At 42.5% G+C, this 21,151-nt stretch overlaps 1 protein-coding gene across 1 annotated transcript in view; it reads right to left on the bottom strand.

Annotated features, from left to right (window-relative positions):
* Positions 1 to 3,552: 3,552 nt before the first annotated feature.
* The window catches only part of LOC115260377 (mitochondrial 2-oxoglutarate/malate carrier protein), a 30,624-nt gene continuing 13,025 nt past the window's right edge, over positions 3,553 to 21,151 (bottom strand). The window contains exons 2-5 of the mRNA XM_029861340.2: positions 10,125 to 10,361; positions 8,776 to 8,969; positions 8,499 to 8,709; positions 3,553 to 4,077 (exon numbers count right to left, since the gene is read on the bottom strand). Of these exons, the coding sequence (XP_029717200.2) occupies positions 3,846 to 4,077; positions 8,499 to 8,709; positions 8,776 to 8,969; positions 10,125 to 10,361 (874 nt within the window). The 3' untranslated portion in view covers positions 3,553 to 3,845. The remainder of the gene's footprint in view (positions 4,078 to 8,498; positions 8,710 to 8,775; positions 8,970 to 10,124; positions 10,362 to 21,151) is intronic.

Genomic DNA, 21,151 nt, shown 5'->3' with positions numbered 1-21,151 from the left:
CATTACCCCTCCTTATCATCGGCTTTGGACTGACTTGCGCTCTCATTGCCCCACCAAATGCTGCAAAATGAAAATGAAATATCAAGTATTACAACTTCTAAAAATATGAAATTCGAATAGGGGAACTTACGTATTCTCGGCAGTTTTGTTCTCTTCGTCATGAGGGGTTTTTTTGAAATCGATTGATTTCGGATTTGACCTCAAATCCTTCCCAACCAAGCTGAGTTATATGCCAAAATTTCAGGCAATTTGGCCCACAAAAACCCCCCATGACGAAGAGAACAAACCTGCCGATAATACCCTTTGTCACCCTATCTTGCGTTTTGTCCAACCAATTACAAATCTTTTTCCATAAATAAAAGCTGAATACAATACCATTCGATCATCTGAATGCAGGTTTTGCGTCAGATTGATGAAATTCAAGATATTGGCGAGTTTTAGGGACGATCTCCTTAAATTTAAGCCAAATTTCCAAAAATATATGAAGAAATGTATTTTTTTCAATAAGAAAAAAAACTATAAAATTCTTTCTCAACGTTTATTTGACATATCATATGTAGGGGAGTTACAGTGAAAAATTCAGCTCAATCGGAGCATTGATTACGGAGAATGAGATGTGTGAAGTGAGTGACGTTGTTTAAAAATAGAACAAAAATCGATTTCAAATCATCAACGTTGTAGGGAAAGGCGAAAAAATTTCCGCTCTACTGTAATTTGTTTCCTTCGCGTTTTCGAACTCAGGGCATGATTCTACACCAAAAATGATCATCAGCTTACCGAGTTCAAAAATGCTGTAAACTACCCAGGTAACCAATAAGCAGTTAAAATGGCAATAATTCGGCACTATATGCGCCTTTACGGCAGGTCATTAAATGCTAATTTGCCCCATATGCGCCATAAGTGCTACTTAAATGCAGGTTTTGGCCCAACATACGGCTGATTTAATGCTTAAATTTCCTACCCCCCAGATTGTCAAAAATAAAAACAAAAAATTTCCCCTGCCCATTTTACGGCCTCTCTTTCTCTTCTATTTTTACAGGACAAGCGAATGATAATGGCATCTACAGCTGGGGCACGTAAATTAAAAAGTGGAAATGTGTTGTGGGTTTAGTATCACTCCTCCCACTTAGCAGTTTTATGGCACTAATGTAGCAGTTATGCTGCTTGTTAACCAAAACATACCGTGCATCTGAAATGCTACATAACTGCTGTCAGATTTTAAGTAGCATTTCAATTGCTAATATAGGGCAGTTTAGCCATCGAACTGCTATCATACGGCAGTAAGCAGGTCAAATGCAGATATAAAACAGAAATACGGCTTATTCAAATGCTTATTGGTTACCTGGGTTTTTTGATTGATTACACAAGTTTACAAAATAAAACGAAAGTCGTGAACTTCTGTCAACGACCAAAATTTTTGAAGCACAATTTAGTGCTGATTTCGAAACCGACCTTCAAAAAATTTTAAGTAGAACAGTTTTTGAGGTTTAGCTCAATATCGAGTTTTGAAACTTTTCAAAATATGTAATTTACTAAAATTGAAATACCTTGCGTTTTGTTCAACCAATTTTATATCTTTTTCCATAAATTAAAAGCTGAATACAATACCATTCGATCATATGAATACAGGTTTCGCGTCAGATTGATGAAATTCAAAATATTGACGAGATCGTCATCTTCTTAAATTTTAGCAAAATTCCTTATTTTTTTTTTGAAGAAATGTATTTTTTTTTCAATAAGAAAACACCAACTTAAAAATTCTTTCTCGACGTTTATTTGACATATCATATGTAGGCGAGTTACAGTAAAAATTTTAGCTCAATCGGAGCATTGATTACGGAGAATGAGATGTTTGAAGTGAGCGAAAAATAGAACAAAAGACGATTTCAAAGCATCAACCTTGTATGGAAAGTCGAAAAAAAAATCCGCTCTACTGTAATTTTTTTCTTTCGCGTTTTCGAACTCAGGGCATGATTCTACACCAAAAATGATCATCAGCTTGCCGAGTTCAAAAATGCTGTAAACTAGTGTTATCAATAGTTGCATTATTGAAACAGTTGGGTTTAGCTAACGAGATTACAATATTTTTTTAAAAACTATTGCCTCATATTCATCTAATTCTGTTTGTCACGAATTCGTCGAAGTAGAGAGTTAAGCATCCTATTCAACATCATATAAGACTTCGTGTTAGCTGGGTACTCAGCCGCTGGATACCAGAACAGACGCTATTTGAGCCGCACCTCCTTGGCGATCAGACGCTCGGGACGTACCCCCTCAATCTAGCTGAAGTCAGAAGTACAACACTGCCCAGTGTCCATTATGCCAAAACGACCTTTTGGCGAACCCAAAGATATGTATTGTCGAAGAAAAAGAGTAGAAGGAAACCGAATATAGTCCTATAAATATGCAGGTCGTCAACAAATCAGTTTATTTGAGTGATTATCAATACATACATACTTATAAGATACCCATCCAAAATAATTAATTCGTTACAATACTGGCCGAGAAAACTACTACAACTAGAGAAATTGCATCATATTCCATTCCCCTTCATCGTGCGGACTACCCAATGTCGCATTGCATACATTCTAACGTCTAGAACGCCGCGGTCAAGTGCAAGTGCGCTGTCTATCATGCAGCTGCGTCCCTTTGCCGTTTCTTTCTTAATCCATCAGCGCCGGGCGGGAGACGCACGCTAAGTTTATAAATAGGGTTTGTTGTCTGCAGAGTCTCGGCCGCGGCTTTTGCATCACTGCACTGAACGCAACGGTCATCGATTCCGTTGGGGATTTTGTTTGCATTTCTCGAGTACCGTAAAACGAGGTATGATTGAATAGGGTGTTAATTGTTGTTCTTCAGTGACTTCAGGCCAAACATTTCAATAGGTCCTATCTGCATTTGAGAGGCTCTCTTTGTTTACTTTCTCTTTCAATTATTGCAATATAATGGTACACTTTTCAACTATTTTTGCAGTACAAATCACAAGACGATTGTTTTTACCATCGTTCAAATCAGGGAGGCAATCAAAATACAAATAAATAGCTGAGATATTAACGAAAGAGAGAGAAACCAAAGAGAGCCTCTCTGCTGCAGATTGGACCTTTAGACATGTTTGGCCTGACTTGGTGTATTGTAGAATTAGCAGTTGTTAAAATATACATTAATAAAAACAAACCAAAAATGACTTGAAGTTATCTACCATATTTTATTGATCATTAATTAATAGTATACACGTAGTCGTTATAATCGTAAATCAAACAAAATTAGAACAATTAAATAAAAACTTAAAGTTACCTCGTTTTACGGTATTTCGATTTGGTATTGTCTACTTGTTTTTTTTTCACTGATGACGCGATTGTGTTGACTGGAGAAATGGTACCAACCTAGGCGCGCCATATGGCGAAAATTTGGCCCTATGCCAGGCACTATAGATACTTGGTGGGGAGATTAATTTTCCAAGAGAAGGGTAGAAGGATTGGATTTCGGCAGTTTATTTTAGCCCGAGTATCTGGAATTTCAGAGTGCGAAAAAAGCAAATAAAACATGTTCGAGTTTAGTTACAACATAAAATTTAATAAAGAAATAACAATCTAAGAGAAGATTTTTCTAATAAGAACATAAAAAATGTAAAGACGCTCAGAGCTAAACGCAATAGTAATGAATGCAAAGTAAAGAACAAATGGGCTGTTGAATGTGTAATGCTAGTTAGACAGTTGCAACTGTTTTGTGTGTTCTCGTTCGGCTTCTTGTGTGTGTGTGTGAAGTTCCTCCCCATGTTTTGTGTCTTCTTGTCTTGTGTGGGTGATGATGGAACATTGCGCATTGGTTCCCGTATCTCCTTTCGCTCACAGTCCGGATTTCGATCCTTTGCCACCCATGAAGTGCTGATTGTAGAGCCCATTAAGCTGCTCCAGGAGAATGAATGTCAGGACGGTGTGTGGACCCAGACGAGCATAATAGGCGGTGAAGCCCTTCCACAGGGCGAAGACTCCCTCGTGCCGCACAACTTTCACTATCACATCGATTGTGTTCTTGTATGGTGGGATCTCGCCGGCTGCAACCTTCATGTTTTGAATTCTGAAATAAATATAACATAATTAGTAGATATAACACAACATTCGTTGCGTATTCCGTGTATTTAAAAAGTCAGGCTCTCCAATCCTCTGAATTTGTTTAAGTTGGAACATCATAGAATACAAATATGGCTACCAAAATGGCCGATTTGAACCTCTACTCACAATTTCAAAAGCGCTAAACTCGATTAGGGTACGGCCAGAGAGGACGCGTCACTCGACGCGACGCGGATTTCCCATACGATTTGTCAGCTCCTTATTATTGATTGTTATTCCTTTGCGTGCAAATTTCCGCGCCGCGCCGCGTGACGCGTCCATTCTGGCTGGCACCTTATTGGTAAACAAATGCGCGTCATTAGGATTACCTGTCTCTTTTTCAAGTGAGCAAAAACAGGATAAACAAATGTGGTGTGGTTCGATACTTCGTTAGTCGAATTTATGCCTCTAAAGTTTGAATGCAAAATTTAAATAACCCAACTAACAAAAACTCCTTCTCGGGACTGTGGAACAGTGGAGGGCCCAGTAGTATATACAACCTCTTAGAGACTAGTAGCAATGATGCTCTAATAAACATTCCTTCGCTTCCCCGGTTGACTGTAAGGACGTGGCCGGTGCCGTTATTGACCCATTACAGTTTTAGTTTTCGTAACGTGTATATTGTGGATAATGTTGCTTCACAAAGCCCATCTATTGGTTGTCTTTGCAGATAAACCAGTTTTTGACGTAGGACTACGTCTCTGTTTTTTTTTTTCATATTGTCGCGCTTATCTTTTATTAGAGTCCGGCGGCGGTCGAACGCTCGCAAGGCATACAGTCGCAGTGACACTCGCAAGGCAAAACAAAAGGAAATATGTTCCCGCCCAAAACAAAACAAAATTTGTGATAAACGGCAAGAGTGGCTCAGTGAGATGAGTGTGCTTGCTGTCAAATCCCATTTAATGGAATGGAATTCTATTGAAATCTGGTGACGCTGTTATGGTTAGTAACTATCGCGCTTTGTTAGAAGCCGAAGCCAGATAATCACCATATTCTGATTTTTTCGAGAGGCATAATATATGCAGTTACAAATCACTACCAGTGCTGAAAAATTCATTTCGTCATATCAAAATTCAACTACCTACAGCTCATTTTGGAAGCTGAACCTGAGAATATGGTATATGGAAAACTTGTGCGGCTAGACCAGTTCTGCAAGAAAGTCACGGAAAACCGCTATTTTTCAAATATTTAAGGTAAATGTCACGGACTACTTTCGAAAAATATGATATTCACGGTGAATATCATTTGGCATTTTTCAAAGGTAGTCCGTGACATTTACCTTAAATATTCGAAAAATAGCGGTTTTCCGTGACTTTCTTGCAGAACTGGTCTAGCCGCACAAGTTTTCCGTATACCATATTCTCAGGTTTATGTCGAATTCGTTTTTGAACCTGGGTTGGAACTGGATTGGCGGAAAATGTGTAAACAAACAAACGTCAAACAAACTCAAACAAACTTTAGTACAAGCGAAACCGAAGTCGGGTTGGGGTTGAAACTGTGATCTCATCCAGTTCCAACCCAGGTTGGAACTGAATCAAAAACGAATTCGACATTAGTTTCTAAAATTAACTGTAGGTGGTTGAATTTAGATATGACGAAATTAATTTTTCAGCACTGTCACTAACTTCCGCTCCGACTAGTAGCTACATGATCAATTTAATCAATTTGATGAATTAAAGGGCAAAAAGAAGCTCTGTTTTCTTTAAATCTTGAGAAGCAGATATGACGTTTCTTCTGTTTCCTTAGAGGCATTTGAGTATTTCAAGCATGTTTGAAATAAAGTAGTCTTTTGTAGTTGTATTGGATATTTTCTAAGATTATATCGTGAAATTACTCTATAGGTTATTTCAAAAAGGCGCATGCGTCAACATACATATGTAAATGCATTGGCGTAGCTGAGATTTTTGTCGTGTTTCCTTCATAGAGCGAAAAAGCTTACTGGAAGCATTGAACGTGTCTGTGTTTTTCAACTCCTCCGGGGATTCCTTCAGGAACTGCTACAAGGATTCCTCTACGCACTCTTTTAAGGATTCCTTCAAGATTTCCTCAAAAATTTCAGCGATTTCTTCAATACTTCCAGAAATTTCTTCAGGATTTATTTCCAGGATTCCACTGAGGGATTCAGGGATTCGTCCAAAAATGCCTACAGAGATTCGTCAAGGAAATCCTCTAAAAATTCCGCTAGAGATTCCTTTAGGTATTCCTCCAGAGATTCCTTAAATTCCTCTAGAGATACCTCAAGGATTTTTTTTAGAGAATCCACCAGGGGTTTATCCAGGAATTCTTTCAGGGATTCCTCCAGAGATTCTTCCCAAAAGTTCTACAGTGATCCTTTAAGAAAATGCTCCAGGGATTTCTCCAAGGATTCCTTCAGGGATTCCTCATGTGATTTATGCAGAGATTCCTCCAGAAGTTTCTCTGGAGATTCCTCAAGTATTCCTCTTGAAATTCCTCTAGAGATTCCACCAGGGATTCTACCTGAAAATTCTCCAGTGATTCTTCAAAAAAATCCTCCAAGGGATTTCTCTACTAATACCTGGAGGAATTTCTCTAGAGATTCCTCCAGGAATTCTTACAGTCATGTCTCTAGGAATTTCTCCGGGGTTCCAGGCATTCCTTCAGGAGTTCGTCCAGGGGTTTCTACACTGAACGGCGGCTTGCGGTGAAAATTACTATTCTGAGGGTCAATTTAAATGCACAACGCCACTAAATTTGTGCAGACTGAGTTTCTTTTTAATTCAACAGAATTATGTTTTCAATTTTACCATGGACTCGATTTTCAATTAAAAAAAGTTTTTGTTGGCAACCGGATTCGAACCAAGAACCTTGACATCACCAGGCTCGCACGCTACCACTCAGCTATCGAACCGGTTGATGTGAGAAGAAACAAAACGCACACAAGAAGCGTTGGTGGGTCGATGATCATGTTTTGCCATGGTAAATTTAAAAACTTTTCTATGCTTGTCATTACTGCAAGGCTCTTTTCAGTGTATAGGAATTCCTCTAGAGATTCATTCAGGCATTCCTCCTGGATTTCATTTCCAGGAATACCTGAATACCTTTAACCTCCCGGCAGTCGCGCGGTTGGAAGCCACCGCTAGCACCACACTATTGCTGAGTACAAAAAGCGAGTTTTCTGCGTGTTGTAAAAAAACAACAGCGCGGTCGCTCGAGGTTTAAGAAATCCACCAGGAACTACCCTAGGAATTGATCCAGGCATTCCTTCAGAAATTTTTACGGCAATTTCTCCAGAACATCCTTCTCTCGGAGTTTATACAGACATTATTTCAAGAATTCCTCCAGCGATTTCTGCATGAATTCATCCTGAGATTCTTCTAGGAATTTCTTCAAGGACTTTTTCAGGAATCTCCCAGGAAATTCTCCCGAGATTCCTTCCGAAATTCCCTCAGGAATTGCTCTCGGAATTCATCCGAGAATTATTCCAGGCATTCCGCCAGGATTTCATCCAGGCATTTCGCCAGGGACTCTTCCAAGAATGCCACCAAGAATACCTCCAGGAATTACCCCAAGAATTTCTCCAGGAATTCCTTCGAAAATTCCTACAGCAATCCCTTCAGAAATTCTTAAAAGAATTTCCTCATTAATTACTCCGGGAATTCTTCCTGGATTTTCCCCAGGAATTTTTCTTCAAGGATTGATTCTTCCAGAGATTCCTCCAGGAATTATTTCACGGATTCCTCCCGAAATTCCACCAGAAATTCACCACGAATTTCTTCAGATTTTCTCCAGTAATTCATCCAGATATTCCTCCAAGAGTTCCTCCTGGAATTCCTCCAGAAATTCCTCTGGGAATTCCTCCAGAAATTCCTCTGGGAATTCCTCCAGAAATTCCTCTGGGAATTCCTCTGGTAATTTCTTTAGGAATTGCTTCACAAATTTCTCCAGTGACTCCTCCCAGAATTCTTCTAGAGATTCCTCCACAATTTCATTCAGGGATTCCTCTAGGAATTAAGTGTAGGCCATCCTACTCTTGAGGTTCCTCCAGGGATTTTTCCAATAATTTCCCAAGGATTCTTCCGAGAATTTCTACAGAAATTTCTCAAGAGTTTCCTTCAGAAATTTCTCCAGTGATTCTTCACAGAACACCTCTAGAGAATCCTCTAGGGATTGCTTCGAGATTTCTCCCAGGGTTTGTCCCAGGAATTCATCCAGGAATTTCTGCAAAAAGTCCTCCGGGAATTCCTCCAGGGTGTCCTCAAGGTATTGCTCCAGGAATTCCTCCAGATTTTTTTTAGGAATTCCTGCACGGATTCATCTCTAAAAAATTATTCAGGAAATACTCCAAGCATTCATCCAGAAATTTCTCAAGAGATGCCTCCAGAAATCCGTGAGACTAAATTATCGATAAACTTTGGTTGTACTACATACCTCGTTTTGGCAATGTCTACTGGCAGGGAGGCAGCCGTCGTGATCAGTCCCGAGAACATGCTAGCGGTGAAGTGCAGACCGATGCCTTCCGTAAAGTATCCGCTGTTGACGAGGTAGCTCTTGGCCTGTGAGTAGGAGGCCAGCTGTGCCGCATTAACGACCATAGCGCGGCCCATGGTGGGAATGCATCCACGCCACAAGGCAAACATTCCTAAAAATAGGGAAAAAAAAATACATACCTTTATTTTCTGAAAATCATGTTAGATCTACCAAATACCTTCTTCTCTGGCGATGCGAAGGAAAGCGTTGAAGAAGTTCGTGTAATTTCTACGTTCCGCCACCGGTAATCGTCCATCGGCGGTCATTCGGATCAGAATAAGCTCGCATGGGTTACCGACGAAGGATCCAACGGCACCGGCCGTCATGCCCATAGCCATCGATTCCAACAGGTTGGGTGCTTTGTTCATTTTTCTGTATTGTAGGAAATACATAAATAGTTATTTCAAGAATATTTATTTATTTATTACTATACAATATATACTACAGGGATATGCCAAGGATGATCCAGAGGGCTTCAGAAGCGTTCTAGGGGGTTTTCTAGAAAAGTTCCCAGATAATTCAGGGGGTCCCAGGAGCGTTCCAAGTATCTTCCAGGTCGCTCCAGGGGTTTCAGGGGTGTTCCATGGGATTTCAGGGAGTTTCAAAGGTGTGCCAGAAGTGTTGCAGGGCGTTTCAGGAGACTTAATGGGCGTTTCATGGAATTCCAGGAAGTTCCAGAGGCGTTCTATGGGGTCTTAGGGGGCTTAATGGGCGTTCCATGAGGTTTCAGATTCAGATTCAAGAAGTTTCTACGGCGTTCCATGGGAATTTAGGGGGTCACAGGGGCGTTTCAGAGGTTTTTATGGGCGTCCCATGGGGTTTCTGGGGATTTCGTGGTGTTTCATGGGTGTTCCAGGAGTGTTCTGGGGGTTTCAAGAGTGTTCCAGAAGATATATGCCTTATATCACCTGAAACCATGTAACGCCTAAATGACTTGAAACCCTCTGGAAATCTCCTGAAAAATCCCCTCCGAAACTCTCCTGAAAGCTCCTAAACAACCTTGGACCGCCTTGAACTCCTCTAAAACATCCTTGAAACAACCCCCTTAGAAGCCTCAAATCCCAGTGAACCTCACCGAAATCCTTCTGAAACTCCAATGAAACTTGAAAATGAAAATATGATATTTTTATACTACCGTGGAATTCTGGATGGAAAAACAACTGTAAACGAAATGTTTAGTGCTAACCGTTCCACAATTGGCGAATTACCCTAATTACCTATTTTAACTGAACTCGTAAAAACTAAAAATTCTATGTTCTGATCCTTATGCGGTATAGGATCCTCTAATGTCAACGGTCTGTGAAAAACCCGTGACCCGCCCATAGACACGATGTATCCCCATTTTTGCGCGTAATAAACATCAGCTGAAGTCCAAGTGATTATCCCACGACATCCAGCTTCCGCGCGAAATACGACGGTGGTCAATGTCAAAAAATATGCGTTTCCTGCCTAAAAATAAACCACCCCCATGATCGCCGTAACCCGTCGTCATCTATATCTATATCTAGGTGGTATATTTTTACTTACTGCTTGTATGCGTCATTCAGTGACGTATAGACGCCCAGCCGCGTGGTGGTGTAGGTCGCTTGACGCATGATTGCGGCGCTCAGGCCTTTGTACAGCGCCAGCGGACCCTCCCGCTTGATGATCTTGCCGATGGCATCGAATGTGTTGTTGTACTCTTTGACCGCGCCTCCGATGCCGGAGATCTGCATGCGGGTTTTGACCAGATCTAGCGGCTGCACCACGCATGTCGCTCCAATTCTGAAACAAAAATGTAAGACAAACATTGTGCATATTAGTACAAATAAACTGCGATGCCCCGCTAAATGAGTCGCTAATTAGGTATATGGGGGTGTGACGACAGGGCGATGAAGATGAGCGCGCGCACAGTGTTCGCTGGCGGTCAGATGTCTGTTTGCACGTCATCGGCATCCATGTGTGTTGCGTAAAAACACAACTGCTGTGAATTTTGCTTCCAACGAAGATACTCGACGTAATTTGATGCTTGTAGCGAAGTCTTAGGTGCTCGATTTTCAAAAAACAATTGGAGCATTAGCATTTTTAGCATTAGCGAGTCGCACAAATTCGTAGGTAGTACAATCTAGAATTGCTATCAGAGTTGCCTCTTTCCCGTTCGTTACCAAGGCACAATGATTTGGGACTAATCTCTGACTCTAAGGCAAGATCGAGGCAATCCTCCATCAGTCGAGAGCTGTCCTGCCCACGTCCTTACGACTGCTGAGGGTTGGGAAAGAATGATTAGATTGACATGATGTAGACAACTCTACGATCTCTCAGGGCTAGGTGTCACAGAAATATAGGACTGGATTTTTCAAAAATCAATTGAAGATCGGGTAACTAACCCCGGTGGGAACTTTGGTCGTAGGCTGACAGGTTTGCTTCTGCAAAGCAGAGTGTCTATTTTCCAGAAGGGGCGGCTCACAACAGCGTCTAATTCCCATGTTAGGGGCGGCTGATCAACGTCCGAGTGCCGGGGAAGAACTCTAAACTCAACTGTGTACTGTCGGAAAACCAGCAACAGAATAATACGAACCGAGACCAATGGCAACGACTCCAGCGAACAAAAACGAACTGCGATTGGAAACTCTGTACGTGAAACAGCTGATCTCTCAACTTCATTGGGAGCACCCGTATACTCGCCGATCTACTGAAGGATCGCGGGTTCGGCATCGTAGCGCTGCAGGAGGTGTGTTGGACAGGATCCATGGTGAGAACGTTTATAGGTAATCATTCCATTTACCAGAGTTGCGCAACACACGTGAGCTGGGAACAGCTTTTATAGTGATGGGCGACATGCAGAGGCGCGTGATCGGTTGGTGGCCGATCGACAAAAGAATGTGCAGGTTGAGGATCAAGGGCCGATTCTTCAACTTCAACATAATAAACGTACTGATACGATTCTCTTTGATCCAGGTCTTTTTCCTGCTCGGCCCCAGACGGGAACCTGCCAAAGCCCCAAGCGGCTGGTCTTTAGCCGACGGCTGCTTCCGGGGTGGGCACTCAAGGCCTCTTGTGGTGACCTGGATCTCAGGGTCGTTAAATTGGTGGTAGACTACTTCCCACCTTTATGGCACCAGGCGGAAAACAATTTGCAGATGGCGGAAAAGGGATTACGTGGTTAAATAAAAAAGTATCTAATTCAGAAAAATTCAATATTTAATTTTAATTCAGGTTTTAATTTAGTCTCAAAAAACAGCAAGGAGAAAATATAGGAAATAGGTTTAAATAACGAACCAATTCTGCTCGGGTAGGTCCGGCAACGCACGTGGATGGTCGTCGTGCTTCGCGCCGTTCCTCGAAGCTCGATCTTGGACGGATGATCGTCTTCGGTGCTCGCTAGCCGTCGCTGTCGTCGGCGTCGTCGGTGGCGTCGGTGGTCACTGAGGTTCACGGGTAATTCACGCTAGCGTACGTCGACCCAGTCCCACGCGGCACTTCTTCCACACTAGGCACTTGGTTGTGGTCCAGGGCACTTTTCACTCCCCGGCGGTAACGTTGTGCGGTAATACACTTGCACGGAAACTTCGAGGCCGTTAAATTTCGTGGTACAGCTCACTGGCACACCGACGTAGATTTCGTCACTGTTAAAAATATACTTATGTGGTCTACTACGGACTGTTAATACTTTAGAATTTCGTTACCGAATAAGAGAGCGATCCATCCATGCATCGGGTTTTTATTCCAGTCGATGTCCTGGTCCCGGGATCCATGATGGGATGACGTGGCATTCATACTGAGTATGGTTGGTATTAATTGAATGGTCGTTTGGTGTCAGGGGGTATTGGATCGTGTGGATTTTGATTTTTAAATTCAAATTTTTATAGGGTTGTAAAGGGCATCTGACACCAAGGAAAAGGAGTAGGAAAGATGATAGGGATAGACTAAAATTAATTCACATAATTTTTCAATTCATTTTCTTAAGTTCTATTTTTTTTTATTCAATATTATTTTAGACTTTAATTATATAAACACGAATTCATTTCCATTTACTATCTACAAAATATTTACATATTGGAACCTAGTTGACAGGTTACAATTACCCCGGGGTCTGGGTAAAAAAATTAATCAAATTAATTTTTTTTTTCCAATTTCTGTGACACAATAGTCTGTATCCTTTCTGCTCTGCGAAGTCCAGTTTGATTCGATGAAATAATTGCTTCCTCGAGGGAATCTTTTCCAGCGAATCACTTGGATTGGGAAGAGTGAGCCTGGGATTTCAAATATAGTTAATCTTACCAGCAAAAAGGGTCTAAATCATTTAAGTTTGTAACTCGCTATGTGATCACTGGTGGTTGATGGTTTAGTGCAATTTGCAAAATCATGTTTCGTCAGAATAAGTCGCATTATGTCCTTCTCACATTTTGTCCTCCTCACGTATACTAAGGCAAAGTAGAATTTAATTTATTATTCTAACAAGCGTTCAAACGCCAACTGTTGTCGACCAAACAATAATTTGAAAATTTATCTATTTTAGAAAAGATGAAAGCACTACAATTTCAACATCTTTGTCTCAACCGTTTTGGTTTAATTTAATAATATTTCCTATTTAGTGACACGTTGATTTTTCAACATAGATCCTTTTTATTTATTATGCTAGGGCGCCCTATTTCTAAAGTTGTTTCTTCAAACACCTAGACGGCTCTAATCGCGAGAGTGGCTGGGTTCGATTCATTGAAACATTTATTGCTAAATGTTCTCTACAAAGCATATTCATTCGAATAGCAGCGAGAGGACCTCTTGAAAAGTTATTCTAGACTTATGAAATACCTATGAAATTTGCCACCGAGGCTGCGCCGGTTTGTCGACCGACGTCGCCGCGGAGCCGAGTATTGACTGTCAAATCGCGATGTGAGATTTGTCAAAATTTATTATTCTAAAGTGTGAGGACGACGCTATCATTACGAAGGCACAAATATGCTAAAAATAGCTAAATTTCGAGGTCGAGGTTCATCAGGTCAAGGCCAAGGACAGCTAGTCATTCCCATTCATCAGTTGGACCATGGGAAGACTGCGTCGGCGTTAATTCAAAGGGGTAGGTAAACGACATTGTTTATTTTGGTTGGAGTTGTGTCTGGTGTTTGTTTTCTTTTATTATTTTTAGGTTTCTACGAGAACCACGAAGGATTCTACTAGGAGGAGTTTGCTGATAATATGAATCACGATGAATGAATCGAAATAAATGAATATATGAACGAAAGTGTTGATATTACTTTCATCCTGGTTTCAAGTGCGCGGCCGGCCACACACCTAGGGGTTTTCCTGACAGATCCTCCAGATCGTAGGAGGAATTACCGATCTTCGACTTTACCTTGCATGGGAGAAACTGAGCAGCATATTTGGCGTTATAGTGATCTGCCGCACTAGAAGGCTTCATATTTCTGCGATATACGAGCTGACCAGGCGTGAAGGCTTTAGCGAACCGACGGTGGCGCAGATTATAGTGATTTTGGGAGGCTTCGTGAACTTTGGATAGATTTTTCTGTACGATTTCGTAAATTTTCTCGAACTTTTGCTTACGACGTTCTACCAGTTCAGCTTTGGACATGGCCTCGCCATGGCGGTATAACTTGTGGTCTGACCCCTTTTCTGAGAGTTCCTGGCCGTGGGTTATGTAGTAGGGCGTAAAACCGGTGGACGAATGGATGGTGGTGTTAAGAATGACCTCGATTTCTGGGATTTTGAGGTCCCACGATCGTTGATCGTCTTTCGCGTATGTGCGTATTGCCGCGTTTATGGTACGGTTGACGCGTTCGACCGGGTTCGCCTGCGAGTGATACCTGGAATTCAGCCAATGTGTAACTCCATATTGATCGAGTAGGTTCTTAAACTCGTTCGAAGTAAAAGTACTTCCATTGTCGGAAATGACTACTTCGGGAACGGAGTTCCTGTAAAACCACTGATCTCTAAGGATTTTACACATTGCTGAGCTGTCCAGTTTCCTCACAGGGTGTATCATGACCCACTTCGAGAATAGATCGGCGATAACCAATATATGCTGGTTGCCTTTTCGACTTCGTGGGAGTGGTCCCACGAAATCCAACGAAATGATTTGCCACGGTCGAGTGGCCACGCGCATATTTCCCATTTCTGGAACTACCGGTACAGAAGGAGCTTTCACCTCTTTGCACGTTTGGCATGATTGAATATACTTGCGAATTTCAGGTCCCATCTTTGGCCAATAAAAACGCTTGCGAATACGGGCCAACGTTTTATCGTACCCTAAGTGGAAGCAGTCGTCGTGATTCTCCTTCAAAATCTCGGGAATTTCGTCAGACTGGGGTACACGTTTCCACTCGAAACGACTGTCGAAAGGTTCATCTCTCGCAGTCACGAACTTAAACAGTTTTCCATTCTCCACCTTGAAATCTACATATTCGTCAGGCCTGTCCATCACTTTTTGCATGAGGGACGAGTGCCACGTTGCGGTAGAAGGGCCTTGGACCATAGCAATACTACGTGATAAAGCGTCAGGAATCACGTTGTCCCGACCTTTCCGGTGCACCACAGTCATGTCGTACTGTTGTAGGTCCAAGCTCCATCTACTACAACGCGATCCTACCTTCCACTTCGTGTGTAAAATGTGGGTCAAGGCAGAGGAATCTGTAATTAGAGTAAAATGATAACCCTCTATGTAGCCCCTGAAAGCGTCAATGGCCAAAAGGGCGGCAAGGGCTTCTTTTTCGGCCGCGTGGTAATTTTTCTGAGGGGTGGTTAGTTTGTGGCTGAAGTATGAAATTACTCTCTCCCCATCTTGATGTTGCTGAGTCAGGATGCCAGCCACAGCCACATCGCTGGCATCAGTTTGGATTGTGAACTCCTTGTTGAAGTCTGGACTTCCTAAGATGGGTGCAGAAATAAGAAGCTCTTTGATCTCACAGAAAGACTTTTCTGCTTCCTCCGTCCAACGAATAACTTTCGTTTTCGTCTTGAGGAGATCTGTAAGACCAGCAGTGATGCCACTGAAATCGGGGATGAACCGACGATAATAGTTGGCCATCCCCAAGAACCTCCTAAGTTTCGTTACCGTCGTCGGCCTCTCGTACTCAACGATTGGCCGAATCTTTTCGGGGTTGGTCCGGAGGCCATCCGTGTTCAAAAGATAACCCAAGAAAGGGATCTCGGGTACTCCAAACTTGGATTTCTCGAGATTGATACTCAAATTAGCCTCAAGCAGTCTACGCGCAATCTCTCGAAGCAGCTGTACGTGTTGCTCGAATGTCTCCGTGACCACGACGATATCGTCGAGGTACACGAAGACATAAGGTTCCAATACACCATGGCCAAGTACTTTGTCCATTAGTCGGGCCAAAGTGGCCGGACTATTTACGAGGCCGAATGGCATACGGGTGTATTGGAACAACCCCTTGCCTTGCACACAGAACGCAGTATATTTTCTGGACAAAGGGTCCAGAGGAATCTGAAGAAATGCTTCCGAAAGATCGATGGTGGACAAATACCTAGCCTTCGGAAGCTGTCCGAGTATTCTGCAAGGGTGCGGCAAGGGGTATGCATCACGTACAGTGCGCTCGTTGATCTTGCGCGCATCCAGGCACAATCGGACCTTGTTGGGCTTTATGACAGGGACGCAATTGAGAGACCAATCTGAATTACTAGGTTCGATGATCCCGGTATCCAGTAGCCGTTGTAATTCTCCTGCGACCAAACCTTGGGTTTTAGGGGACATTACATAAGGGAATTGTCTCACCGGTGCTTTATGCTTCCATTCTTCTTGAATCTCAATTTTATGTACAGCGAGGGGAGTGACCGTTAAGTTTCCTGGGCGGGCAGGTAGGAAAAGTTGCTTGATTTGATCAAGAATTTGTCGCTCCTCGTCAGAGATGGAAGGGGCCGACAACGGTTGATTACTGGAAGATTCCATGTGTGAGGGTTCGATTATAGCGCATTGCTGGATGGTCGGTTGGATGTGGAATTTTCTCCAAAAATCCATTCCGCATATGCAGTCAATGGCTAATTTCGGAACGACTAATGTAGGAATTACTTTCACCACACCGTTAAATGAAAATGGTAGATATATTTGGCCCAAAACATTCAACTGCTCTCCGCTTGCCGTTCGCAACACAATCGAGCCATGAATGGGTGATAGTTTTCGTGGTTTTATTTTAGAATAAATTGTGTCACTTATCAGAGTCAAATTGCTCCCACTGTCCAATAAAGCCTTAAATTTTACACCATGTAAGCTGACTGTCGTATATGGTCGATTATCATTGGGATACGGGTATGAGACGAGACACGTGGTGGGTTTGGGAGTATAAGTGTCAATGCTAGCCGGTTCAAAGAAGGTAGAAAGGGTTTGCTTCATACCGTACGCGATTAGTGGTGCAGCGAGCCGCGGTTTTCTCTCGCTGACATCTCGTTTTTTATACAGTACGGACAGTTGTTGGTTGGGTATCCTCTAAAGCCACAATTTTCACAGAGAACACCTCGGGGAAGCCTACACGCGTTAAAACGATGACCATACGCGCCGCAATTAAAGCAATGGTTGGGTGGTGGCGGGCAATGAGAATCGATTAGAGCTGTAAGAGTAGGGAGTCGATTCGGTTGATTTTTGAACGAATTCGGTTGATGCTGCGCGCGCGACGTGTTGGGTGCGGAGGGGGCAGTTTCAGTTTGAGTAATAGGGGTTTTGTTTCGATTTCTATTGTTCGATTGAGACGGTTGGGTTTGGATATTTGGTGTTTCTGCTTTCTTAGCTTTAGGTTTGGGTTCGCTCACAGTGACAGCATTGGTCTGTTTTTCTGTCCCGAAAACTTTATTGTACGCTGAGAAATTCAACGCGTCTACTTTTTGTCCTGCAGCCACGAGTGTAGCTAAATCGTTGATAGGCAGAAATGTAAGCTGCTTTTTATAGTCGATGCGAATATTTTGCAACAATATTTGCATCTTCTCATAATCGGGAATTTGATTACTCATGGTGCGGAAGAGTCGCTCCATTTCGTAATAAAATTCATTAAATGATTCGTTACGCTGTTGCCGTCGCTGGTATATTTTCATTTTAATTAAAGGATCTAAGTCCGGATGCATGAAAGTGCGCTTAAGCTCCATTACTAGATGTTGCCAGTTTAGTAGTCGCCCTGTAGTGCGCATGGTCATATACCATTTCAGTGCATGGCCGGTAAAAAGATGGACGGCTGATTCAAAAAGCTCAGCCTCTGACACGTGTTCTGCCAAAGACAATGCTTGAACTACCTCCAGAAATTCGTTCAATTTCAGACCCTGATCTTCGCCATCATATTTTGTCAGTGTCCATCGAGAAACTGGCAAAGTTCGATGTGATGATTGGCCGGATAAAGAAGTTCTAGCTGGGTTTAATGCTGGAACAGGATTTACGGTCCAGGCCGTGGGGTTTGGTACAGCGTTATTGTTACCCACTGGCGGAATGCTTTGTGGAATTGGGTGAAACCAGCTTTGCGATGGCGGCGGTAAATTGTGGAAATAATTTGGGACGCTACTGTTGGGTTGAATTTGATTAAAGGTACTAATCTGAGAAGTGTATGCAGGATATGGGTTTGCTAAATTTGGGACGTCACTGTGAGGAACGGTATACGGTTTCGCGCTCGCGGTGTGATCTGTCACGATTCGATTTCCCCCCGCCCCCAGATGTGGTGCAAAAGTTGGATGATTATTCTGCATACTATCGCCAACGGTCACTGTCTGCTTCGAAAATTCCCTTTGTTCATCACGCAAAGCCAACTCATCTTCGAGCCGTCGAATGCGTGCTTGAAGTGATAGAATTAAATTTCGATCATATGCACCGTCGGTTGGAGCATTGTTCAAAAAATCACCTAGCTCGCTTTGCACATCATCGAGCTGAGGTTGTGCGGGTTTGATCGCAAACAGATCTCCCAGCGGTAAAGCCGTTTCATTCTCTTCCTCAACTGGTGCAGTAGACTGGGTGTAAAACCAATCTCGCAATAGGGTGACACACCTTACCAGTAAATCACGCAAACGTTGTGCAAGTTCAACAGTTGGATCACAATTTTTCACCATCTGGAATATTCTATGACTAAGATGTAGGAGCCTAGCTTTGCACTTGTCCTTTGAACTGATTACCCCTCGCCTCAAAATCTCACAAATTTGCTGATATTTATGGTCACACAACCCAATATCTTCAACCTTTTCTGCATCTAACGTAACATCTAAAACTTTCTGCTGTTCTTTCTCTGCCTTCAAGTTCAATCTAAGGCTTCTTCGCCTTTGGGAAAACGATGGATCATCGCGAATGACAATCAACCGTATTTCAATTTCAAAAAGTAGCTCATCTTCTAACAAATGATCCACGCGCATATGGTGGTACCACCCTAACATCATCTCAACGGCTTGATCGAAGGTGATTTTCGATTGCGCCATCGTACAGAGGAATCCACGCGGTCACCAAATTTATTATTCTAATTGAAACAAAGCGTTGAGAAAACGACGAAGAATTTGAAAAGTTGCCTAGGTTTGATCTATTGTATTAATTAACAAAGGATTCTAATTTGTCTTACACGTGGTTGACAAAACCAGTACGAGAATGTCTTATCATCACCCGAAAAGAAATTACTTTACACTATTGTTAACCATCAAATTCACCAGTAAATCACACTTCACTTGTCACTTCTTAATTTAAACAACTTAGAACCTAAAGAAAGGGAAATATATACAAGATAAAGAAAAATTCAGAAATTTGGTTGGAAAAACTAATTCAATTGAGATTTTTACAAAAATTCAATTCCTCCCGGAGCACATTTAAAAAAATCTAATTCAAAGTAGATTTTTTTTTCTATTTTTATCGTTGGGCGCCAATTGATACGATTCTCTTTGATCCAGGTCTTTTTCCTGCTCGGCCCCAGACGGGAACCTGCCAAAGCCCCAAGCGGCTGGTCTTTAGCCGACGGCTGCTTCCGGGGTGGGCACTCAAGGCCTCTTGTGGTGACCTGGATCTCAGGGTCGTTAAATTGGTGGTAGACTACTTCCCACCTTTATGGCACCAGGCGGAAAACAATTTGCAGATGGCGGAAAAGGGATTACGTGGTTAAATAAAAAAGTATCTAATTCAGAAAAATTCAATATTTAATTTTAATTCAGGTTTTAATTTAGTCTCAAAAAACAGCAAGGAGAAAATATAGGAAATAGGTTTAAATAACGAACCAATTCTGCTCGGGTAGGTCCGGCAACGCACGTGGATGGTCGTCGTGCTTCGCGCCGTTCCTCGAAGCTCGATCTTGGACGGATGATCGTCTTCGGTGCTCGCTAGCCGTCGCTGTCGTCGGCGTCGTCGGTGGCGTCGGTGGTCACTGAGGTTCACGGGTAATTCACGCTAGCGTACGTCGACCCAGTCCCACGCGGCACTTCTTCCACACTAGGCACTTGGTTGTGGTCCAGGGCACTTTTCACTCCCCGGCGGTAACGTTGTGCGGTAATACACTTGCACGGAAACTTCGAGGCCGTTAAATTTCGTGGTACAGCTCACTGGCACACCGACGTAGATTTCGTCACTGTTAAAAATATACTTATGTGGTCTACTACGGACTGTTAATACTTTAGAATTTCGTTACCGAATAAGAGAGCGATCCATCCATGCATCGGGTTTTTATTCCAGTCGATGTCCTGGTCCCGGGATCCATGATGGGATGACGTGGCATTCATACTGAGTATGGTTGGTATTAATTGAATGGTCGTTTGGTGTCAGGGGGTATTGGATCGTGTGGATTTTGATTTTTAAATTCAAATTTTTATAGGGTTGTAAAGGGCATCTGACACCAAGGAAAAGGAGTAGGAAAGATGATAGGGATAGACTAAAATTAATTCACATAATTTTTCAATTCATTTTCTTAAGTTCTATTTTTTTTTATTCAATATTATTTTAGACTTTAATTATATAAACACGAATTCATTTCCATTTACTATCTACAAAATATTTACATATTGGAACCTAGTTGACAGGTTACAGTACGTACACGTATGTGCACGTGCACAGTTCTCACTCCGGAAGCACTGATGATGACAAAGGCGCATTTTACGCGTAGCTACAACGCGAGTACGACCGCTGTCCAAGCCACGACGTCAAGATCATCATAGGAGACCTAAACGCTCGGGTAGGCCAGGAGGAGGAATTCAGACCGACGATTGGAAAGTTCAGCGCCCACCAGCTGACGAACGCAAACGGCCTATGACTCATTGATTTCGCCGCCTACAAAAACATGGCCATACGTAGCATCTGTTTACAACACAGCCTCTCTTATCGTTACACCTGGAGATCACCACAGCAGACGGAATAGCAAATCGAACACGTTCTGATTGACGGACCGAACTTCTACGACATTGGAATCAAGACAGACATTCAATCGAAAATTGCCATTCTCTTGGTCCACAAGTGTCGCAGCTGTTTCGCATCTAGTGCGCTATGTTGCTGACAACAACGGGAAGGATGCGCACTACTTTTGACATGATTCAAAAACGTCGCGAGTAGGGTCGCGTCGCAACTTGATTGTGCGACATCCGGTTTGGTGGCGGCCCGACAATATCGACGT

This window comes from Aedes albopictus, chromosome 3, assembly GCF_035046485.1.
Source record: "Aedes albopictus strain Foshan chromosome 3, AalbF5, whole genome shotgun sequence".
NCBI lineage: Eukaryota > Metazoa > Arthropoda > Insecta > Diptera > Culicidae > Aedes > Aedes albopictus.
The sequence above is the reverse complement of the archived record's forward strand: the minus strand, read 5'-3'. Positions and strand labels throughout refer to the sequence as shown.